Source organism: Pelodiscus sinensis, chromosome 28 (genome assembly GCF_052426305.1).
Source record: "Pelodiscus sinensis isolate ZL-2025 chromosome 28, ASM5242630v1, whole genome shotgun sequence".
In the NCBI taxonomy this organism is placed as follows: Eukaryota; Metazoa; Chordata; order Testudines; family Trionychidae; genus Pelodiscus; species Pelodiscus sinensis.
The window spans coordinates 6,374,454-6,399,083 of NC_143079.1; the positions used below are offsets into that span (position 1 = coordinate 6,374,454).

The following is a 24,630-nucleotide window of genomic DNA, read 5'->3' on the forward strand; positions in this document are numbered from 1 at the left end:
TACAGTGGGTTGCTGGAATGGCCCAGTTGTGAGGATTAAACTTCACAGCTATTGGTCTTCTCAGACCTGTTCTTCCTCCAGTGTTTCGCCCTAGCCCAAACATCGAGCTCTTAGGCTGAGCCCTGAGGTTGATGTTTGGCCAGGCCTTGGCAGGGTTATGGGTTTATTTTGACAGAGGGGATTGGAGGTAATTCTGTAGCTGGGGAGTGGGTATGGGTTAGCTAGAAGCCTAGGGTTGAGGTCGAGCTATACAGGACAGGGAAGTTTGAAGAGCTTGCAGTGCCCTATAATCACTGCATATTTGAGAGAGCCAAGAACTTCTAAACAGTGAGAGCTCTAGGACCACCAAATCTGGTAGGCAGTTTCCTCTTATCATAACTTGGAGCAAGAGCAGGCTTTGGTTGTGCCAGGAGAACAGGATCTGCCCAGAATATGATCGCATCTTATAAAACCCCTCATCCCGAGCCCCACCCCAGAGCGATAGTTCAAAGAAGCCTGGACATTTTTCATTTTATTTTCCAAAAAACAACAATTGAGTCAAGGACCAGAGCAACACTGGGTAAATCTTCTAGTTGCCTATAAATGTAAGGAACCTAGGTACTTGGTAACTCATTAGTATTCACATCTGGGTCCACGTCTCTCCTTGTGGTGCCGGAGATCAGTCTTCTGGCGCTCGCCTTAGTGGGTCTACTTAAGACCCGCTAACTCAAATGCCAAGGGTGGCACCGGTACTCTTTGCAGTTGCAAGGAGGAAGGGAAGCTGATGGGAGCGTTTGCTCCTGTTGGCCTCCCTCCGTAAAGACGGCGCCAAACTTGGCCAAACTAGGGGTCATAGTGGACCACAGGTTGAATATGAGTCAACAGTGTGATGCTGCTGCAAAAAAAGCAAATATGATTCTAGGTTGTATCAACAGGTGTGTTGTAAGCAAAACTCGTGAAGTCATTCTGCCGCTCTACTCTGCACTGGTTAGGCCTCAGCTGGAGTACTGTGTCCAGTTCTGGGTGCCACATTTCAAGAAAGATGTGGAGAAATTGGAAAGGGTACAGAGAAGAGCGACAAGAATGATTAAAGGTCTAGAGAACATGACCTATGATGCCAGGCTTCATGAACTGGGCTTGTTTAGTTTGGAAAAAAGAAGATTAAGGGGGGACATGATAGCGGTTTTCAAATATCTAAAAGGGTGTTACAAGGAGGAAGGAGAAAATTTGTTCCTCTTGGTTTCTGAGGACAGGACAAGGAGTAATGGGCTTAAAGTGCAGCAGGGGAGGTTTAGATTGGACATTAGGAAAAAATTCCTAACTGTCAGGGTGGTCAAATATTGGAATAAATTGCCAAGGGAGGTGGTGGAATCTCCCTCTCTGGAGATATTTAAGAACAGGTTAGATAGACATCTGTCAGGGATGGTGTAGACGGAGCTTGGTCCTGCCTTGAGGGCGGGGGGCTGGACTCGATGACCTCTTGAGGTCCCTTCCAGTCCTATGATTCTATGATTAAGGGAAGCCCACTCATCTATGTATTTTATATAGCTGGGGCTGATTCTTTAACCTGACTTTTCCAGGTCTAGTGTAGACCTGGCTTAGGTAAGCAAATCCCTAAATGTAGTGTAATGAGGCTCCAAATAAATGGGATTCAGTAATCTGTGTCCTTCCTCCTTTGCTCTAAGGAGTTACCTGGGAACAACTGGATCAGTACTTGGATTTTTTGTTATATCACTGTCCGCGTTTGCTTATATAGTACGGTGTGTGTGGGGGGGGGTGGTGGGTGGGTGTGGGTGTGTGGGTGGGTGGCCATGGTAGTATTCAGTGACGACAAGGAGTCCCGTGGACAGTGTTCCCTCTAATCTTTTCCTTTCGTGTGTGGATTTTTTTCCATCTGCGTGTGCAGTAAAGTTTTATGTGCGTCAGAGGCACATGTGAATGTGCACCACCCATAGAAACAAAAAGCCTAGTCGTGGGTGCTTTGCTAATCAGCTAGGCGGCATTTGAATCTCTCCCGAGTGTCCATCCAAGTGCTCAGCTTACAGGGAACAGTGCCTCTGACACCTTAAAGACTAACACGTTTATTTGAGCATAAGGTTTCGTGGGCTCTAGACTACAAAAACTTGTGCCCAAATGATTGTTAGCCTTCAAGGTGCCATAGGGCCCCTTGCTGTTCACCCTGAAAATGATTGATTGCGTATACAAGTAAAGGTTGGATATCGCTCCAATTCCGCCTCAGGATACTGACGTTCTCCCATGTGGCTTCTGCTGTCTTACCCATGCCCTCCAGGATCTAACCAGTCAGATCAACTTGAGCCCGAAGCAGCACCATGCATCTCTGAGAAATCTGCTGCACAGGATTGAGGAGAACAAAGCTGCCAGCAGGGAAATGTCACAGTGGGGCTTATGTTTGGACAAGGACGTGTATAGGGTAAGAGATTTCCTGTCCTACACTAGTATTGTCTAGAGCTTGGAGCACGGGGGAACAGGGCTGTTCTAGTCTCTTCCAGACCGTGCCACTGATTTGCTCTGGCATGGGATGAGTTACTTGAACCTTGCTGTCTATTTTCCCCATCTATAAAATGATGATGTTACTTCATTGGGGAAGGGTTTTTATTTGAGACTGTCCTTGTGTAAGCACTCTTCAGAGTGTCATTGACATGCAAAGCATTGTCACCTCTTGGGATTCTTTAAGGGTGCGTCTACGCAGCAGGACTTCACTCGAAATTAGCTTCGCAACTTGAGCTACGTTAATTGTGTTGTTTATTTCGAAATGGGGAGCATCTACACAGTACTGATTTCGAAATAGAGCCCTCGTCCTCCGACTTCCCTTGCTCCTCCTACAAGGAGGGTTACAGGAGTCAGAGTAAGAAGTCCTCCAGCTTGACAGTATTTTGACACTATTTCGAAATAACTGTCGGCTGTGTAGATGCAGACTGTTATTTTGAAATAATGCTGCTATGTAGACATACCCTAAGGGGAGTAGTTACTTCCTGCACCTAGTGACCCTGATACTGTATGGCTCTGTAATATCTTTCCTCTTCAGAGCAAACCCTGCAGATCTTATCCATCCATAGCAGTGACTTAATAAGAGCATGTGTGAATTCCACTGAGCACGAGATCAGAACCAGTTTTGACTGGTGGCGATCTGGCCTATCCTTTTATGGCCACGTGTACCGCAGTGCCTAGAGGACCATGTGGCATTTGGTCCCCGTGCTATCTTCTCCTACAGCCACAACAAACAATTGTCTGGCTTCCTGCTGCACCTACTGGAAACCTGCCAATAGCGCACTACAGAATGTGCTGAGTTTTTTTTTTTTTATTCATAGACAATGTCCTCCCATTGACGGAGATGGAAAAGACCCTTGTAGAGGTCACCATATGGCACATTCAAGTGCTCTGTCAATTCCTTGACTTTGACTGGACCCTGTTCTCCAGCAACTTTGCATATAGCTGAAAACCAAACTGCACCGTTTATTGCCCTCTTTCTATCGTAACACAAAGTGTGTTTAAATGGTGGGATAAGAGATCCTCTTGGAATGCTTCCACATAAGGGCCAGAGTGTAAAAACAAAAGTAAAATCCTTCAATTCTGGCTGTCCTGACTTCTGTGCAATTAGTTTCAACCTTAAAACCTTTAATATGAATGTTTCTTCCCTATGGCAGTACACTTGGCTCTTTTTGTAAAAAAAAAAAAAAAAATCAAAACCAAGAAACTAAAAAGAATTCCTTGTTCAGCATGAAGGCACAGTTTAGACACACACTCACAGCATGTAGGTCAGTTGATGCTATTTACATAGCCTGCATCAGAAGAACAGTGGGGAGAAAAGTCTCCTTTTCCCTTTTGAGTTGGCACTTGCCTGAAGAGAGCTCACATGCTAAAAAGGCAGAGGGGACAGGTGGCAGATGGGACTTGAGCACCATTTCCCGGTATCTTTGCAGTGTGTGTGTAAACAGTTGTGTGTGCTTGTCTCTTATTCTCTTCAGACACAAGGGCGCATTCTCCCTTTGGAAAGAATATATCTGCGGAACAGCTCTTTAATGACTTCTGAGGATCTAAACTGGACCAAAGAAATAATGAGAGAAGCTGCCATCTCTACGGTAAAGTCCGCTGCAGACAGACAGGTTGCTTCCCAATACCAGGAAAGTGGAGCAGCCTGTTCAGCTGGGGGTGGTTGTTGTTGTTTTTTTTTTTTTTAAGCGCCCCTTTGATTTCTAATTTAGGGAAGGCACAAGCTGTACTGGTACCTGGACTGCTTCAGTCCTTGCTGGACAAGAAGTTAGATTTTTTCCAAAGCACTAGATCTATCAAACCTGGTGGGAAAAGTCTTTCCTCAGAATGTGCTTGCTGATGGACGCGTTCTGTTAGGGGAGGTTTGGAAGTGTTTCATCTGGAACTAGAATTCAGAATCTTTTTTTATCACTTATTGTAACTTTTTTTTTAAATTTTCCTCCCAAGCTTGTGTAGATTAAAGTGCAACAGGAGAGCAAGACTTGTGGAAGTGCACTCTGTGGTGCAGATGTACATTTGTCTGCTTTCTGGCTGTGTTGCCTCAAATTTTGGCAGGAGGTGAAGGAAAGAAGTGTTCCATCAGTGGGTCTTCTGTATCCTTTCCCAGCTCTTCCTTTGACTTTGGGTGCCCCACTGAATTTCTCTGGGCCATGGTTTCCTTGTCTGTAAAACCAAAATGCATCTATTTCAGAGGGTGGGTAATGAGGGTTTATTGTTGGCTTGGTAAAACGTTTCTGGTGAAATCACCACCGTCTCCGCTCATATGAGCTCTGTGATAATGTTGGCTGTCTGGTTCTGCTCCTAGATTCCCATGTATTATTGGGCATTGTTTTATCCAAAACGGGCCGTGGACCAAGCACGCGAGTTGGTCAACGTGCTGGAGAAAGTCTCTGGCCCCATTGGCATGAAGTTAAGCCAGCCTGCCTGGGTGGAATTGAAGGATGATCGAACAGAGACCTATGCTAGGACTATCAAGTCCATCTTGGGCACTGAGGTAAGAGGGAGGGAGGGACAGAGTGAATAGGGTCTGGGTACTCCTATTTAAAAGAGATCAAGGCTGTTCCCCACTCTGGCACTTCGAGTGCAGAAGGTGGGAGCCTGCACTTGACTCTAAAATATTCTGCCTCTAAAGGCTTCTGTTTAGAAACTCCCCAAGGTCACAGGTTCTTTGGCGTTGGCTTGGTTTTGCCACCACCACCCAAAAGCAAAAAAATCCTCTTTGAGAACTTGGACTCGTTTGGGAGTTCCTTCCTGTGAGGTACACTCAATCTCTTTAACCCTTCCTTTTGGAGAGCGCTCGGAAAACTAATTTATCCTACTAGTATGGCTTGCGGTCTTAGGCACGTACACACAGACCTCCTGCCTTCTAGGACACCGGAATCAGATCATGTTCTTTAAAAGGGTGGTTGTCTTTTTTTTAATTATTAACAACAGAAAATACACTTGGTGACGTTATTTTGTTGCTAGCTATTATAGACCACCTGGGGGGGGGGAGGAATACTTCCCGGGGATTCAGTTTACAGTATAAGGGGCTCATGTGCTTAGCACAAAAGTCCAAAATATAGAAAATAACCTGATTGCGTCTGACTAAACAGTCCCTGTCCGACTCACATATCTGTAGATTCAAGATTTAGTCCTTCCCTAGGCATGGATGCTGCTAGATGTCCTTGCCTAGCTTCCAGGCTTAATTCATGTCTGTCCAGCTCTGCTCTGGTCCCACACAGACAGGAACAGAAAGGTCACTGCTTCTGATTCAGAAGCCTATACTCCTGTTTCCATTGGCTGTCCTGGCCTCCTGTTAACTAACTGCCTGCTTCCCTAGCATTTCTGGAGACTCTCTAGGACCCACTATCTTTGGTTTTAACCCTTCTAGGCAACACAATTAGGGTTAGGTTTCAAGAGTTAACCTCTCTGAAAAGACTTTTGTTAACTGAATGGCTGGAATGTCCAGAGAAGGGTGTGGGTTGAACCTCTCTAGTCCAGCACTTTCCGGTCCAGCAACATCTGTGGTCTGCCATGATTTTAATTAGCTGGATACTAGAGCACCTCCTGCCTGCAATGGGCCAGGGCATCCCTCCCTCTCCCCTCCCCCCTCGGCAGGGACTGCCCTGGCAGTCCCCGTCACTTAACCTTACCTGGTAAGCCTCACCCTTAAACTGGTTAAACCTTCTCATCCCTAATGTCTGCTACCTTGAGGCTGTCCCTAGGGTAACTCCTGCATGGGTGAGATACGGATTTAAACTGGATAATCTTATTTAGTAAATCGTAACCTTTCCATAGACCCCTTCTATGACATGCTTTAAGACTAGTTGAAATCGATTGAGTGGCAAATCGAGAATGTAAATGGTCCTATTTCAGTCTCGCAGCATCACGAAGGCATCCGACTCAGGTATGCCCTAAATACAAATCAGGGGAGCAGGAAATCTCTGCAGGGCTATATAGGCCCTGTGTGTGGGGAACAGACCTCCTTAGCCCCCTCGGCTGCTGTCTCCCCTTTGTGGACTGTTGTGTGAGACTTGCATGTGGAGTTGCTCTACTCAGAGCTGTCCCACCCATAGGGCGAATTGGGGTGGCTATCCCAGGCCCTGCCTTTTGTGGGGGGCCTCATGGCGGCCATACCAACTATCCTATGAATAGAAGGGACCAGGGGGATTACAGGGCTGGCATGGGGAGGGGGCAGTAGAGGTGCCCCCCCCTTTATTCAGCACATGGGTGGCAGGAACCGGAGTGCCCCAGCAGCCTGCACCACTCCACTTTGTCACCCTCTCCCGGCTTGCTGCGCATGGGCTTCTCTGTGGCAGCAAGAAGCCGAACGCTCTGGCTCCAGGGCTCTCCACTGCCCGTCGACACGGAGAAACTGAGGGCAGCGGGGTGGAGCAGGCTGCAGGGCTGCTCCAGCTCCTGCCGCCCATGTGGTGAGTATGGGGGTGTGATTCCTGTTGCAGCTGCACCAGGCCCCCTGTAATCCAGGCTGCATTGCTTGGGGGAGCAGGGGTGGGGTTTGGGGCAGGGTAGGTCCCACGCCTGGTGTGGGGTTTGGCCTGGGCTCCCCTCAGGATGGCCTTGGCTCTGCTCTCCAACTGCAGCCTCTCAGTAGTTTATCTTGAATTAATATATTAACAGCTATCCAGTGCGGCACGTTGCTTGTGGTGTTTGAAGATAGACGCTTGATCAGCAGAGGTCTTGAGAGACTTTGCTACCTGCCCACATCCTGTCCCTGGGATCTAATGCAGATGTTGCACTTGTAATGCTCCTCTGCACTGCCCTGGCGATAAGGGCTCGCCTGTTTACGTTGGTTATTTGTGGAACAATTATTTTCCAGCTTTCTGTGCCATGGGATCTTTCACAACATGCAGCTATCAACGCCTGGCTGCTTGTTATCTCAGTTAAATGAGGCACGAGGTTTGCTTTAATTGCTGTTGTTCATGTCATGGCGGCTGGATGCCAGCCCATCAGCGAAGGGCTTAGATACTAGAAAGGAACATTGGGGTTACACGGTTCATGGGGCTGTTGCTGAAGACCTGGGCTCCCAAATCCAGGCCTCCCTCCAGGCAGAGGGAGCTGGGGAGGCCCAAGAACGATTGAGGCCCAGAGTTCTTATGCTGAAGGTCTAACTGTCCCGAATCGATGTTTAAGAATATTGGCATAGCTATAGGAATAGGCTGCTAGCGAGGATTCTGCTCATTCTGACAGATCCCTGTGGTACTGCTCGTGGCTGCTGCTCTATTAGACAGGATTGTGTGTTTTCCTTCACCACAGTGCTACTCAGGGAGGGCTGCATTCATTCCACTGCAAAGGCAGAGCGAAGTCAGTGAGCAACCAGCAAAATCTGCGATGCTAACACCTGACTCTGCACTTATTTCCTGAAGGGTAAGATACAGATGGTGGTCTGTATCATCACCGGGACCAGAGATGACTTGTATGGCGCCATTAAAAAGCTGTGCTGTGTGCAGTTGCCGGTACCCTCTCAGGTGAGTCAGCGATAACATCGCAGTGACCTTCTTGGGACCGGTTGGGATGGTGGAGACGGGATTCCATACTCCAAGTTCTAACCGGGAATGAGACCACAAAATACTTCCCACTTCATCCTCGTCTACATTTGAGGCTTCTCAGCACGTTTCTCTCTGGAGTTAACGTACCTCTCGAAGGAACAGAGCAGGCACGCTCATCTGGCCACGTTTAAAAATAAACCAAGCCCTACAGTAACACAAAATCATCGTCATTTCACCTGACTCTTAAGGGGACCGTGAATAAGCCACATGATTTTACTGCATACCGCTAAACAGTCTGCAGAACTGGAATTCATCTTCCAATTGAACACCGTTACCCTGGGCTTGAGCAAAGAGGTTAATTGGCTGGCATGTTACCAAGCCAATTTCTCCTGCCTTTAGCATCTGTGTTTTCACATCAAAAGCTATGTATGGGGCACAATTGACAGGTACTTTTTCTTCTGTTATATATATCTATCTCTTGGTTTCTTGTATTTCCACTCCCATTCGTCTGATGAAGTGGGTTTTACCCATCAAAGCCTATGATTCTCTGTATTTTAGTTGGTCTCTAAGGTGCCACAGGACTACCCGTTCTTTTATATAAGACTGAGGTCTCTTATAAATACTTGCCAGCTTTAGTTGAAATGGGGGGTGAAGGGCTGGATGGGCATCAGGTTTTGTGTTCAGTGCATCTGTGTCTCTTTTGTTAAGCAAAGTCCAAATTCTGCCCTTAAATGCACATTCAAAACTCTCGACATAATTAGAATTACACTTGCAGATCCAGGGATCAGAATTTGGTTAGACAGGCTTTAACAGATACAAACTTTTACTTCTTGTTAAACTTAATGAGATTTGGGGAAAAGCGAAGAAATAAAATACTAATGGAGAAACTTAACAGCTGTTAAAGTGGTATAGAAGGACGCCTTGTAATATGCATGCACAATCTGTTACGTTTATGATTGGCGTATAGTAGGAATGCAGTCTGGGGTGAGGAAAAATAGACCCTGCTTTTGCCATCTTAAAAACTTCGCTGGAGTTAAGGGTTTTGTGGGGTTTTTTAATATTTCCCATTGCTGCAGGTCATCAACGTTCGAACCATCGTGTCCCAGCCAATCAAGTTAAGGAGCATCGCACAGAAAATTCTGCTGCAGATTAATTGCAAGTTAGGTGGGGAGCTCTGGGGAGTGGACATCCCATTGGTAAGCCAGGCAGAAGTTCTTTCCCTCAAGAGAGGCACCTTGACTGTAGGTGCAGGGCTCTCATCTGTGACCGCTCCTGCGTCCTTGGGTTCCTTTCCACACACGCCTGCCACAAGCATGCGCAAATATTAATTCGTCCTAGATCGAATAGACAAGGAATAGTCCATAGTGCGAAAGGGGTGTTCAGCCTCTCTGGTAGCTATCCACCTTCCTGCCTCTTTCCCGGGGAACGTACGCCTTTCCCTCAACCTGCCTCTTATAGGCCATCAGCACGCTAGCCTAATACTCAAAGCATGGGTATTCCTAACCCTGTACAGACCTCTTGTGTGGGTGCTAACTCTGCCTGTGTCTCCATTACCTGTCTGTAAAATGAGTGCGGTAGCACTTCCCTCCATCCGGGCGTACTTGTGAAGAACAGAGCAAACGAACTGCCTGGCTGGCTCTCTGCTGGTGACTAGCCACTTTTGATTCATTCCGGGGATTTTATGACCATCAGAGCTAAGCCCAGCGCTGGGGCCTCCCTCTTGTCGTTTAATCCAGCGCTACTATTTTGCTTTTTAGGGAGGGTTCAGATCAGTGGCGTAGGGAGACTGGGACTCTTGGTTGGACAGACCGTGACAGGAGGCTGGGGCAAGAGCTATTGGAGTCACCTGTCCACCCTCAGCCCTGGGGCATGATAGAAACTCTGGCCCAGGGTCCTGGAAAAATAGGGGGGCTTTAGCAAAGTGCACCCCAGCTGTGCTGCCCCCTGCCCAGCACTCCACGCAGGGAATAGGCTTGGGGACTTGGGGATTGGGGGCTCCAGGTGGGAGGAGCGGAGCAAGTCCCCAGCCTGGCTCCTTGGCTGGAGCACTAGACAGGCTGAATGGGGCAAGCTGAGATCCCAGTTCTCAGCAGGAGTGGGGAAAGCAGGGCGAACCCTCCTGCCCCGATCTTCTCTCCCCAGCTGGAGCACGTGCGCTGACACCAGCCCCGGTCCCTGGCAAGAGCCCCCGACTGGCTGTGCAGGAGCAGAGCTGGACCAGGAGGTTGGGTGGGACTGGATGACAAGTGGGTGGGTCCCTGAGCTCCTGCCGACTCAGGCCCACCCGTGGCTACACCCCTGGTTCAGAAAATTTCCAGCGAGGTGGTGAGTTATGCCTATGCCTAGCAGATCCCCACTGCACTCAGCTTCCTTTCTCCTTTCCAGAAGCAGCTGATGGTGATTGGCATGGATGTGTACCACGACCCCAGCAGGGGGATGCGCTCTGTGGTTGGCTTCGTTGCAAGCACCAATCAGTAAGTGGTGTCTATACTAGAGTGGGGGCTGCCCGTTTACAGCCTGTAAAACTTGGGCCTCTAAGCTATTCCATGTGTGGCTGAGGGGTGTGCCTCACACAGGAGCCAGTGATGTTTGCAGAGCGTCTGACCCATGGTGTGGACTGCAGGGGGAGATGGATGGATCTGCTGTTTTAATAAAACAGCAGGTTTAAAACAAACAAAAGGAAGTTTTTCTTCATTCAGCGCACCGTCAACCTGTGGAACTCCTTGCTAGAGGATGTGGTAAAGACTAGGACTTTAACAGGGTTCAAAAAAGAGCTAGATTCATGGAGGTTACGTCCATCAATGGCTATTAGCCAGGATGGGTAGGAATGGTGTCCCTAGCCTCTGTTTGTCTGGAAATGGATGACAGGAGAGGGATCATGTGATGATTCCCTGTTGTGTTCCCTCCCTCTGGGGCATCTGGCATTGGCCACTGTGGGCAGACAGGGCACTGGGCTAGATGGACCTTTGGTCTGACCCAGTTTGACTGTTCTTATGTAATGGAACGTTCCAGAATCTTCTGTCACAGTGAAGGTCCGATAGGTCCCAAGTGGGGCAGTTGCTGTTTTGATCAATTTTCTCCAGCTCGATGTATTTCCTGCTGCTTTCTGGGGTGCTGATCAATTAGCCACACAATACGTCTTGGCCCATAGCAAAGCGGGAGGCTCTGGGAAGTTTGTCTTATTCTTCCAGGCTTTTGACTGCCTCTTGTTGGAAGTGCCTGTGATTGAAATTGCACATTGTCATACCCAGATGAAAAGCTTTCTCGTCTTGAGTGCTTCTCCTGCGTTTGAACTGCTAGAGAGCTGCAGTTGTGATGGAAAAGTTACATCGCTTGACTGGAAGCGAAACTTTTTCTTTATCAATATTGTCACTTTATGGCACTGCCTTGCCCTTACTAAAACAGAAAAAAAAATGTTGACTTAACCTTGGCTGTCCTTTTCAACAGGGTCTAATAACTTGTTTGCTTGGTATCACCAATTCCCAATGCCAAGGACTGGTCGGCGTTATCTCTGATCACATGGTGTTCCTATTGCTGAGTCCTTTTAGAAACAGTCCGAGAAAAGACGAATGCAAAGCCGGAGCAGAATTTGTTTTGATTTGTGTAACTCTTTTGGGCTTTGGCTCCCACGCGTCCTGTAGGTAATATTTACCTTTCTCCTTCTGCCACCAGTGTTCTCACCAAGTGGTATTCTAGGGTTGTGTTCCAGATGCCTCATCAGGAAATTGCAGACAGTTTGAAGCTTTGCCTGGTCGGGGCCTTACAGAAGTTCTACGAGGTGAGGAAATGTAGAGGGTGACTTCACAGACTGCCTGGACCCAAGCAAAAATTTTTTTGAGTCCAGTACAGATTTGTAACATGGGTCCCTTCCACGCCCACACCACAATTTCTGCTTGGGCCAGGCCTCCTGGGCGTCCGGGCCCTGGTAAAGTGTACCCTTCCCCCGCTTCATGTGCAGGCCCTGCTGACCACTACGAGAAATTGATGAAACTGCAAAGAGAAACATACGTGTCCTTCGCGGTATTCAGGTGGGCAGGCACCATCTCTGTTCAGCACCCTAGGATGAAGAGCTCTGGGTGCCACTTACAGATTTAAAAAGAACTGGGATAGTTCTAGGGATATCAAGAATATCCAGAGTTCTACTTAATGACACACAATTTGGAAGGAACATGAAACCTTGTGCTTCAGGGCTTAAGCCAGTCTCTTACATGTGAGGGGTAGATTGTCCCATATTGGCTGGCTGCGTATGCATCTTGCACCTGTTTCCTAAACCTCCAGTGCTGGGCACATCAGAGACAGAGTAGCGGGTTAGATGGACGATACTCACCGTGTAGAGCCCTGCGTGGTTAGCAGTGTCTACCTGCAGATGCGGATATCCACAGGTGGACGTCGGGATCGGCTGATCTGCAGGGCTCTGCTCCCAAGAGACACCGCGGTCAGTGGAGTGGAGCATGGAACCAGCACCAGCATCAGGGCTGCACCTCACTTAGCCACGCCTCTAGCTACAGCATCTCCTCTCTGGGGTCGTACAACCCTGCTGGCGGCAGGGCTGGGGGTAATGCAGCCAGGCTGGGGGAGGAGCTGCTTGTGGGGGGTGCTGGCTCCCAGGTGCAACAGGACCGCGCTCCTCTCTAGTGGCCACTAGCTCTTGGGAGAACAACCCTGTGGATCAGTGGACCCTGATGTCTATCCACAGGAGACATTTCTATCCACCGAGTCAGACCTAACTCCTTCTAACCCACTATTGTGTCTCAAATAAAAGCAGAAACCATTGAAAGTGAAGCGAGTGAATAAGAGACTTTGCAGACCTCGCCTTGAATCGAAAATGCTGAAATGGCCCCTAGTTTGGCACGGCATGTATGATTTTCCTTATCTCAGGGACTTGCTTAATTACCTCAGTGAAGGCTACTGTGCAACTGGGGCTCTTGCTGAATAGCTTTTCTCGCCATCAGTGCTGCTATCTGTCTTAATGGGTTAGACTCCCCTGTCTTTGAACAACCTCAGCACTTCTATCTCGTCATAAATTCCCTCGGTGCAAAAAAGGAATGGTCCGCTCTATGCGAAAGTGTAAGGGTCGTTACGTTGCTGCTTGATTATTTCTCTACTTCAGCACATCGTGTATATGCTTTCAGCTAAAATGGGCGTCCGCGTGTCTGGGAGGATGGCTTTTTTGCAGTTAGGTCTACTTTCAGGCTTTGAGGTGCAAAGGCACCAATTTAAAAAGAAGTCCTATTTATAAAGGTATCAATTAGATACAGTGGACTTTTATCTCTTGAGGAAGGTGCCAGATTGACAGCCCTGAAACTGAAGTCTAGATGCAGGATAGATCATTCCTAGATAGCGGTGGGGCACGCTCTTCCCGATACTGTCCTCAGACCATGCCTTAATGGAGCTTTAGAATGAGTCCGCTTGTAGAGGAAGGAGGGGGATTCCGTTTGTGGCCCATTCAGTCCATGGTATTCTGATGAGACTGCCCAAAAGGGTGCTGGTTGTGATGGTGGTGGCTTTTTAGAATGTGGAGACTTGTTCCCTTGGGGCTGGACTGAGACCCGGCCAACTCATTTCACATGGGGATCGATGAACCAGCATCTTTCAGGACTGCGGTTCAATTAGCAGTGACTGGTGTCGAACAGCCGACTGACTGCCTTGAAACCCCACGCACAAGGCTCAGTAGTGTGTCTTTGTGCTTGTGTAGTGCTTGTGGCCCATTGTGTCTCACAGCATGCAGGCTTTCACTTCACAGAATAAGTTTCTAGGCCGTGTGGTTGGGGCTATAATCTTCCAGATAGAAACTGAGGCAGCATTATCTCAGCCTGAAAAACCCGGCTTCAAAATTGGATGTTAACTCTCTGTGTTATCCTGAGCGTTAGGAGTTAGCAGTTGAGGTTCACAGTTACTGACCTCAGTCCCACCAAGTGATGCTGCACGCAGCAGTGACTTTAACTAAAAGTCCATGTCAAACTGTCCGCTGATGCCAGTGGGTATTCTCTTAGGCTGTGTCTACACTACAAGGGTTTTACGCAAAAACAGGCAGAGCGTCCACACCTCAAGCGTGTTTTTGCGCAAGAAAATCCACAGAACAGAGGGCTTTGCCGGTAGAGTTATTCCTCTCCTCATGGGGAATAACTCCTTTTTGCACTGCAGCTCTTGTGCAAAAAGGCAGGTGTGGATGCTCCGGAGGGGTTTTTGAGCTAGAAACCCCTATCGGAAAAAGCACAGGTGCTCTGATGGCTGTTCAGTGAATGCCAATCAGAGCTTTCTTGCTCAAGAGTGTCCATGCAGTGTGGACGCTCTCTTGTGCAAATGCACATCGCTTTTGCAATGTGCTTTGAGATCTGGACGCGCTTTTGCGCAAGAACTCGTCCGCAAAAGGCTTTTTGTGCAAAAACCCTGAAGTGTAGACTAAGCCTTACAGAGCCAGGATGGTACTTGACCTTATATTTGTGGGCTCTTGGATCGTAATCCCAAGTATAATTCACCCTCCTTCACAGCATTAGGCTGTACTGCACTAAGACCTCAAATTCACCCATGTTACCTTAGAACCGTCTTACAATCATAGGGTTAGGAGGGGCCACGGAGCTCATCTAGTCTAACCCTGCCCCCCATCAAGCTTCAGAATCTGTTGTGTCTAAATCGAAGACCGACGCCTATCTAGCCTCCCTTGGAAAAGCCCCAGTGAAGAAGCGTCCACTCTTTGTCTTGTTTCCTGCTCAGGTGAATCACTGTCTGCCCGAGAAGATAGCTGTTTACAGAGATGGGGTGTCGGACAGCCAGCTGACCACTGTGGCGCACTATGAGATCCCACAGCTCCAGACGTGCTTTGATGCTTTTGAGAACTACCACCCCAAGATGGTGGTCTTCGTGGTGCAGAAGAAAATCAGCACCACTCTCTATTCTGCTTCCACTGAGCACTTTGTAAGCCCTGTTCCAGGGACTGTAATTGACCACACTGTCACCTGCAGAGACTGGTGAGTGGCAGGTGACCCACAGAGTCTGTTCTTTGGCAGCCTCCATGTTCCCTCCCTCCATCACTCTGTAACTGCCACTAAAAGGGGTGCTTGTGCAAACCTAGCACGTATTTTAGTTCCAGAGCAAAGGGCAGGAAATTGCCCTTTCTAGCCACAGAGAATGCACTAGTGAAGTTGATACATAGACTTTCTAGACCCCAGAAGTTCAGTTCAGCCCTTAAGCCAGGGCTACTCAACTTTGGAAGCCCCGGGGGCCACAACGATACTCACAGCACATGCCGAGGGCCGCAACTTAAGTGTGGTTGCATAGACATGCAAATGTATGCAAATAATTTTTCACACAATGCCCCGGCGCTCCCCGCACCACCTCCCGGGGGGCTAGAAACGCCAACACCCTGTAGGCGCGTTCCAGTCTGCTTGCGTCTTTCAGTGCTCACCCCGCCTGGGAGTCGCCTCGCCGTTGTGAAGTGTGTCCCCAGTGGAGGCCATGATCAATGGAGCCCACCCGTGGGCCGCATGTTGAGCCCCACGTAAACCCGGGCTGCAAACAAACAGGCCGCGTGTTGAGTAGCCCTGGCTTAAGGCAGCCTACTGAGGCAAGTAAACCGTGTAATGCCATTTGCTCTAGAATGCTTTCTCATAGGGCCTTGCAAAGAGAGTCCCTGTCTGCTTTGTACATGAAACAATATCCCTGGAGAATAGTTCTAAGTAAGTGCAAAAGCTTTGTCTCACCAACAGAAGTTGGTCCAATAAGAGATTCTGTCTTCTTTCCTGGGAGCAACACAGCAGCTGCAATGATAAAAACATTTTCCTAGCATGTTGATAAGGAGGGGTTGGGCTCTGTCCTTGCTTACATTTCCCATCCATTTCTTCAGTTGCTTTCCACCACACAACGTGCTGCATGAATATAGACTGAAATACGTTAGGGGTGGGGTACAGCAAGGCTATGGCAGCCGTGCATAAGAGCTCTTGCATCGCTAGCGCGTAGGCATTGCTGTTGTACCCTGGCTGGGTAGATGTTACTGTGGGAGGGCACGCCGAGGGTGTAAGCGGTGAGGTCGTGCAGTGATTTCAACTTAGAATGGGGCCTTGATAAAGCAAACTCAGCCTCCGGTGTAAAACGCTTTTAATCGCTCTGCTTAAGAAACAGCCACCGGCTTTTCTCTTGTCTGCGCACGGACGACTTGACTCTCTTTACAGTGTTTCTCTTTCTCCTTCTCAGGGTGGACTTTTTCTTGCTGGCGCATCACGTCCGACAGGGCTGCGGCATCCCGACTCACTATATCTGTGTGCTTAACACAGCCAACCTCAGTCCCGACCACATGCAGAGGTGAGAGCGCAGAGCCAAAGGCCCCTCTTTACGAAACTGCGCAGCAGAGAGAGAGGCTGAGTAGCTGAAGGTGACGCTGTAACACCCTGTACCTCAAGTCCTCAGTGTTTTGCGACATCTTTGTCCGAACCCTGCTCTAAAGAGAAGTGCCGGTTACTCCCTTGTGCTGTCTGATGTGATTGCTAAGGTGCATTCAGCAGCTGCTCCCCTCCCACCCCCCCGAAATATTGGCTGTCTGCTGCTGAGAGTCAGTGTGGTGGACTTACTGGTGAAGTGACCTGATCCAGCGCGGCACGTTTTCATTTTGGAAATGAACTCTGACTTGACTTGCAACATTTGTCCTACTCAGCAAGGCAGGGTTGCCTGCCACGTGGGTGTCCTTGCATGGTATTTCCTGTTTCTCTTTTTCAGGAACATACTAGCTTGGGTTATTCTGGAAATTATTGAACGGGGATGGAGGAACCGTGGGCAAAGTCCAGCAGTCGTGAGGTCAAACTCAGATTGGTTTGGCCGTTTCTTGTAATCTCGTGTTCTCCAGCAGAACATACTGTTGGGAACTGATCTTGCAATAGACAACAGCAAAGCTGGAACGCTCCCCAAGGCCTGTTGTTCCACAACGCTCTCTGTATGGAAGCTAGCTGGAGACCAACTTACCTATCCCTTTACAAAGAACGAGGGGAAATTACTTCTGGTCGTGCTTTAGCTCATTGGTCCGAGTGCTAAAGACTCAAAAATGAATGGTAGAGAGAAGGCACATTGGGCATTCCTACTTCCCCTTTTTCATTATACAAAAGGGGGACGGAGAATCGATGGAATTGAACAAAAAATGTAAATGTGATTAAACTCTACAATGTATAATTAGCGCATAGCCTGTGGAACTATCCGTGACGATTATAAGTGAGCAGGATTCAAAAAACTGTTAGAAATCTATGCATAATGAGCATATGCACCGTTTGCATGAAATAGGTCAGTGCTTTTTTTAAGGAGAGGATCAGGAACAGACTTCCGCTGTGGATAAATCTTCCTGTATATTTTAGAAAAGTGCATCTGTCGGTCCGTCAGAGTCCTGTTTGTCAAGAACTCCACCTAAAGGGGAAGAGCTAGGAGCACCAAATGTGGTGTTTAGCTTCCTCTTAAAGCCAGGGCAGGGTTTGGTTGTGCTAGGACCATGGGATGTGCCTGGAATTTGATTATTTCTCATAAAATGGAAGGCGAGGGTCTGGTAGGAGGGACAGTTGTGCTGCAGAATGACCACAGGAGGGCAGCAAGGGGCCAGAGATGGGGACTGGCACGTCTGTAACCCCGGCAGGGGGCAGGAGTGGAGAAAAAGACAGCTATCTAGTATATTTCAGAGAGTTTATCTGTTCCCCAGCTGGGGGACATGCACCTCTCCCCTGGCTGTGCCCTCTAGCGCTGCAGCAGCCATGGAGAGGCGCTTCTCACCTGGCCCCAAGCTGCTGTGGTGAGAGAGGGCTCGGGTTGTCCTCTCTCCCCAGGGCAGCCTGTGTCCTGACCCCCTCCTCCCCAACCCCACATCAGAATAATTGTTTACATGAAGGAAAACAAAACTTATTTGAGTTAAGGGCCCGAGCAAGGCCGGGTAAACCTTCTAGTTACTCCATAATGGTCCAGTAGGGATATTTTGCACCTTCCTCTGAAGTCACTGGTGCTGGCTGTCAGGCTCCTCTCTTCCCCTTTGTGGCCTCTTCAAGGGTCTCAGGCCTGTAGCCTTAGCCTCTTGGGGGGGGCGGGGTCTTTTGAGTCTCCTCTAAGATTGAAGTTGCAGCTCATGGTGCTACTGTTGCCTGTCTTCGGTTCAGTACCCGCCCTTCTGTTCCTTGGGGAATGACGGGGGCTTCAGAATGAAAGCGATACAGAGAACACGTCTTCATGCAGGGCTCAGCTTACCAGACAGTCGCCCGTCTTCCGCACGGAGACCATGCTAGGAAGAGAGTCCTTCAACACCTGTCCTCGGTGTCTTGGTCACAGCGTTATTGTGACTGGGGTACATAGGGGTGCGAGGCACCTCTCTGCCATCTGCCTTTAGCGTGAGGCAGTGTTGTCTGTCCCTGCCGGGGGTCAGCTCCCCACCTCCAATGGACCAGGGCACGACAAGCCCAACCTGCTCACCCGCTGAAGGCTCCGCTGTCCCTCTGCAAGTTCACGCTGGGTCCATTCCAACCAGCAGGCCCGACGAGCTTCTCCATGAGGAGTCCAGTTGGCGGCTTCCAAAGCAGCAGCCGACCCCGCTTTAGCTTCTGCTCACCACTTAGCACGCAGCACTAGACGTGTGTATAGTGAAATGAAGCAAAGCAGAGAGTCAAGTCGTAGCAACTAGAAGTTTTGAAAACAAACCACGGACTCAGAAGTTCAGGGCTGGAAGAGACCTCAGGAGTCATCGAGTCCAGCCCCCTGCCCAAAGCAGGACCAACCCCAACTCAGTCATCCCAGCCAGGGCTGTGTCAAGCTGGAATTTAAAAACCTCTAAGGATGGAGATTCCACCCCCTCCCTAGGGAACCCATCCCAGTGCTTCCCCACCCGCCTAGGGAATCGTTTTTCCTCATTTCAAACCTAGACCTCCCCCACTGCAACTTGAGCCCATTGCTCCTCGTTCTGTCGTCTGCCCCCACTGAGAACAGCCTCTCTCCAGCCTCTTTGGAACCCCCCTACAGGTCGTTGAAGGCTGCCCTCAAATCCCCCCTCACTCTTCTCTTCTGCAGACCAGTTCCCTCAGCCTCTCCCCAGCCCCCTAATCATTTTCATTGCCCGCTGCTGGAATCTCTCCAATTTGTTCACATCCTTTCTGTAGTAAGGGGGCCCCAAACTGGACACACTACTCTGGATGTGGCCTCCCCAGTGCCGAATAAAGGGGAATAATCACGTCCCTCTATCTGCTGGCAGAGCTCGTCCTCATGCAGCCCAATATGCCATCAACCTCCTTGGCTACAAGGGCGCCCTGTTGATTCGTATCCAGCTTCTCATCCACTGGAATCCCCAGGTCCTTTTCTGCTCAACAGCCACTTTAGCCCGTCGGCCCCCAGCCTGTAACAATGCTTGGGATTCTTCTGTCCCAGGTGCAGGACTTTGCACTTGTCTTTGTTGAACCTCATCAGATTTCTTGTGGCCCAGTCCTCCAATCTGTCCAGGTCACTCTGCCCCTACCCTCCAATGTATCTACCCCTCTCCCTAGCTTAGTGTCATCTGCAAACTTGCTGCGGTGCAATCCATCCCCTCGTCCAGGTCATTAATAAAGATGTTGAACAGAACCAACCCCTCTTGATAGCACTGCCGACGAGACACCGAGCTGTTGATTGATACCTGTTGAGCCTGACAATCCAGCCAGTTTTATGTCCGTAAAGATTATGTATGAACTTGAGTCTTAGCATCCATTCTAGAGCCCAGACTAACTTAACGCAGTACGTTGTTAGAGGAAGTATTGCTCACCCAAAGTCCCTCTACTCAGGCCCCGCCCTGTTGGGTATAGATCAGTGTGACTCTGAGATCGCTTTGCATTACAGGATATACCAGACACATCATTTTGGTAGAATTCCTCAACCCTCCTGCTGTTTGTTCCTGTACTTATCATCGAACACTAGAACTGGAAGGGACCTTGATGGATCATCCGATCCAGTCCCCTGCCCTCAACGGCAGGACCCAGCACCGACTAGATCGGGGTTCCCAACCTTTTTCGGTCCCTGTACCCCCTTGGCTTTTAGTAAACCTTCCCATGCCCCCTATTCAATATGAAAGGAAATAGATTCTAGAATCCACAACTTTTTTCACTAACACTGCTACTTTTGGAATATTTCAATGAGGGTAATCTATTTATTTACAAAATATTCCCCGTACCCCAGGTTGGGAACCCCCCTGGTCTAGATCATCCCTGACCGGTGTCTGTCCAACTTGCTATTAAATATCTCCAGAGATGGAGATTCCACAACCTCCCTAGGCAATTTATTCCAGTGTTTAAACCACCCTGACAGTTAGGAATCTTTTCCTAATGTCCAACCTAAACCTTCTTTGTTGCAATTTAAGCCCCTTGATTCTCGTTCTAGAATAATCTCTCAATTCACCCTGGGTAAGTGTGATCTTCGGCACACAGTGTGAGGTGCACAATATGCAACTGGCCAGGCAGGGGGTCGGCGGTGTCCTTTACTTTCCTCTGGGTGTCTCTAATCTGTCTCCTCCTGCTAACCTGCCTTAACTCTAAGAGCGTAATTTCAGTGCAGATACACGGCAGAGGGCTCACAGACCCCCATGGGTGAGCTAGATGTCTGACCCAGGAACCCCGGGACAGCCCTATGCATCCTCTGTGCTCTGTCAGTTGCTATGAGGTGGTCCATGGGTTATAGCTGTGTTGGGTCTTGGATTGAATGAGAGTGACCTCCCCCTAAGGTGCACATGGTCACTTTGCACAGCTTTGGTGGCCTCCTTTTAACCTGCTAGGACTGGTCTATGCAGCTTTCCACAAAGCAGAGGGAATTTTCCTTGCTGGGGATTGACACTGACAAATCCTCACCCAGTTCCTGCAAGAAGCTCCTTGCAAATCGCTCCTGGGGCCAGAAGGAAATCCCTTGCCCCTTGCGATGCATAGACGGTTCATAAAGTTGAGCTGATACCCTTTGAAGACTCCTAGTGTTCCAAATACATTTCGTGTGCCGCCGTCAGAGAGAGGTTACAGGTTTGCCGCAGTCCGACCGTTCAGTGCGAAGGGTTTGGCCCTTAACGCGCGCCTCTCCGGTGGCCTCGAAAGGAGCCATCCCTCAGCACGTGGTGCCGCTTGTGGGTAGGATACGCCACGTCCCAAGTCGGGAGGTACGAATACTAATGGACTCTCTTTTCCTCCTGTTTCTAGGTTGACTTTCAAGCTTTGCCACATGTACTGGAACTGGCCCGGCACCATCCGAGTCCCAGCCCCTTGCAAGTATGCCCACAAGCTGGCCTTTCTCTCCGGACAGTTTCTGCACCATGAGCCTGCTATTCAGCTCAGCGAGAAGCTCTTTTTCCTGTAGCCGGGGATGCTGGGAGGAGCCGGGGGAGAATCCAGCTCCTCAAAGTGCCGATGGCGAAGGGAGCCTCTTGGATGGAGCTTTGTTGCTCTGTGGTCCCTCGTGGGACACTGCGCACGGCGGCTTCTGACCGCCACGGGAAGGGAGACTGAGTTTGTTTTAATAATTGTATAGCTGAGGTTTTGCTTTTTACTTGGTTACTTAAAGGACACTGGAAGGTGAGACCCAGAAACGCGACCTCCTTTAAAATCGATGCAGTAATCCAGCAGCGGGGGTAGGCCTGTCTTCCCTGCAGTATTGACCGAAGGCTGAAGGTACTTAGCAGAGCCCACGTAAGAGCAGGTGTCTCCTAAGAGCTATTTGCAAAGGGATGCGAGGAGGCAACAGGACCAGATCAGTCTTGTGTTCAGTTTGCAGGCGATTAAATCTCTTCCCAGGCAGCTGGTTGCCCATGGAAAGGGGATGGCAGGGTCCCATGGTGGGGAGAGTTTGAGCTCGCTTGCTTCTTCGACATGGTCGAGGCCAGTCCTTATGCCCACCTTGCTCCCAGGGCTGCTGCTCTGCTGTAGCATGTCTGGTGAAGATGCACTATGCTGATGGAAGACGGCTCTCCCTCTCCTCTTGGCATAATGAGTGCCCCACAGCGACGGGCAGAAGCTATGGGGGGGAGTGCCTTTCCGCCGTCTGAGCACTGGGGCGGGCGGCTCTTAGGTCCCCGATACATGCGTCGCCCAAAGGGGTGACCTTTTTCACACCCCTGAGTGACGGAAGTTACATCAACTTAAGCAGGTGGGGTAGACAAGCCCTCAGGAGAGAGTTAGGAACGTTTGAGCATGGAGCTTGTCCTGTAAATGCAGCCTTCAGGGGTGTAGGTCCCGGACATGCAACAGCAGGTGGTGGGGAAAGTTAAATCTTCACAAGGCATCCCTGCTTTCTTGGGGGGTGGTTTTGAGGCAGCTGCAGTAGGAGCTGCATTAAGCCAGAGCTCAAGGAAAACACTAAATAGGACATTCTCCAACTTCAAGATAAGTCTTCAATGAGACGGTAAGCCTGAATAATTTGTGTGTGTGTGTGTGTGTCTCTCTCTCTCTTTCCCCCCTGTCCCCCCCCAATCTTGGTCAGCGCCTTGGATTAGAGGGCATGGAAGTAACTAAATAAAAACTGCATTTGTTGTATGTTCTTTCCTTTTCCCCACTTCCTCTCTCTAAAGCTTTTTACGCCTGTTCTTGTGTAGTTTCTAGTTTACCACAACAGTTTGCAGTAGACCCCAAAAAACTCTGGAAATGTATGAAACCGTATTGGTCAGCTAAGGCCCAGGATTACCATGGCAGCCTGGGAAAAAGTTCTTTTTAGAGTTGTCAATTGGTTCAGAATTTCAGGCACCCAAACACAGGTGACTAACCTCTCCACAGGAAATGTTGGTTTACTGGAAAACGAGGGTTTGTGGGTTTAAAAGGTGTTGGGGTGATGAACTGAGCCGTTAAGGACCATGGAGTGCGACTTCTAAAATATCCCTTTACCTAGATGATTGGGTTAGCCCCAGTGCATGCCTCTGCAGTAGTACTTTACGAGCTGTTGGATTAGCGACCCAGCAGCGTTTCTGGAGCAATTATTGATCTTTCTGCTCGTTTCCAACAAACAATCCATGTTCCCAAAAAAAGAAATTACTGTTTCTGGAATAAACACCCTACCTATGTAACTGTGCTGAATTCTTGTCCCTCTCCTAATTTCCAAACCAAAGCCCTCGGTGGACTTGAAAAATCTGACAGGCTATGTTTAGACTGCCCCCTCTTGTGCAAGAGAATATGCAAATGAGGCAAAGCGGTGAATATCACCACACTTCATTTGCATACTTAATGAGCTGCCATTTTTGTGCAAAACCCCCCCCTTGCACAAGAACCGTTCTGCCGTGTCTCCTAATAGTACTTTCTGTGTTTCGAATGTAACTTTCAATGGTTGGTTGTATTTTTTTAATGCTTTACAAATATCAGTGTTTACATGAAACCAAAGACAACATAGTCCCTGATCTGTGTCTAAAATATCCCGTGTCACTCTGAAATTTATTTGAAGCTTTTACATTTGTACTTCATTTTTCCTTTTTGTAAAACCTAATGCTTTAAAGAGCAGGATCCTACAATTTTATTTGTTTTTGCAGACGTGCTTAAAAGTTACCAGTTACTGTAGGAAATATAATTTTTAATTCTTTCTCTCAAGTCTGGAATAGCTGTTTCCCACTTTTTTTCCAGTTGCCATGTAAGCATGGTGCATCCTCAGGAAAGATACATTTGTGCATTTCAACTGTTCAGCATGTTTTTATTTGTATGTGAGGGGATGAGGCTAAAAACCCCTAGAATTTTAAAGCTGCCTATGAATATGTTGCAATGCCGGTCTACAATGGTTGGCTTGAAGATTTCTCTGTGAATTCATTGGATTTCATTTTGAAGCTGCATTTGAAAAGTTTCTGCCTCTGTCCAATTGCTCCTTTCAAGATTTCCACAAACTGGGTGAAGATTAAAGAATCTCATATGCCTGGTTTTGTAGCCTCGCGTCTCAGTTTTAATATCGAATGGTTGAAAAACTTTTGTATAAATGTGTAGCTCTGTTAAACTCAGTAAAATTATAACCTAACTCTCTTAAACGTCTTTTCCTTACTGTGTTGAAAAATGTTGGGGTGTTTTGTTTTTGGGGTGTTTGTTTTTTGCATTGGACTGTACCAATTTTAAGTGGTGAGACCGCTAGTGAAATGGCAAAAATCTCCCTTTTTGGAGAGGCGGTTTGCTAGGCTAGCGCAGTGGAACAAGCGAGGGAAAGCGGAGGGCGTCAAAGTGCGTTCACCAGGCCTGTCCTTAGAAACACACATTCCTCAGATCTAACAGGTAATTTCTGAATGAAGAATGTGACCGCCAGTGTTCTGATCAGCATCAGGAAGAAAAGCCAAAAGACTCCCGAACTGGTACAGCGCGTTGGGCAGGGTTCTGTGTAACTGCTGCCAAGCAGAGTGTAGTTTGGTTTCATTCATTCTCAGTTGATTTCTTGACCCAAGGGATCTGACATTTTGCTTCCTCCAATCCCCTGCCTGGGAGCAGGTATTTAAGTCCCTGCTGGTCAGATTATTCCTTTGAGTTGGAGGCTCAAGAGGAGATTTGGTTGATGTGAAATACAGGTGACCCTGACTTACGACCTCCCAACCTGAGGACCCCCCCACACACATTTACGGCCGCCCTGCTCTGGTGGCCACCTGGTACAGCCCCTGGCCGGCTCTGGGTGCCATTTGCGCCACTGGCTCCCAAAGACTACAACTCCCAGAAGGCAAAGCCGGCCAGAAACGGGACCCCCATTC

General features: G+C 48.8%; 1 protein-coding gene across 2 annotated transcripts in view; it reads left to right on the forward strand.

Moving 5' to 3' along the window:
* Positions 1 to 23,923, forward strand: part of PIWIL2 (piwi like RNA-mediated gene silencing 2) — a 41,333-nt gene extending 17,410 nt beyond the window's left edge. For both annotated transcript variants that reach the window (XM_075910751.2, XM_075910750.2), the window contains exons 14-23: positions 2,270 to 2,410; positions 3,966 to 4,079; positions 4,796 to 4,984; positions 7,860 to 7,961; positions 9,059 to 9,178; positions 10,368 to 10,456; positions 11,655 to 11,760; positions 14,697 to 14,950; positions 16,173 to 16,280; positions 21,137 to 23,923. In XM_075910751.2, the coding sequence (XP_075766866.2) occupies positions 2,270 to 2,410; positions 3,966 to 4,079; positions 4,796 to 4,984; positions 7,860 to 7,961; positions 9,059 to 9,178; positions 10,368 to 10,456; positions 11,655 to 11,760; positions 14,697 to 14,950; positions 16,173 to 16,280; positions 21,137 to 21,293 (1,380 nt within the window). In that variant the 3' untranslated portion in view covers positions 21,294 to 23,923. The remainder of the gene's footprint in view (positions 1 to 2,269; positions 2,411 to 3,965; positions 4,080 to 4,795; positions 4,985 to 7,859; positions 7,962 to 9,058; positions 9,179 to 10,367; positions 10,457 to 11,654; positions 11,761 to 14,696; positions 14,951 to 16,172; positions 16,281 to 21,136) is intronic.
* The last annotated feature ends 707 nt before the right edge of the window (positions 23,924 to 24,630 follow it).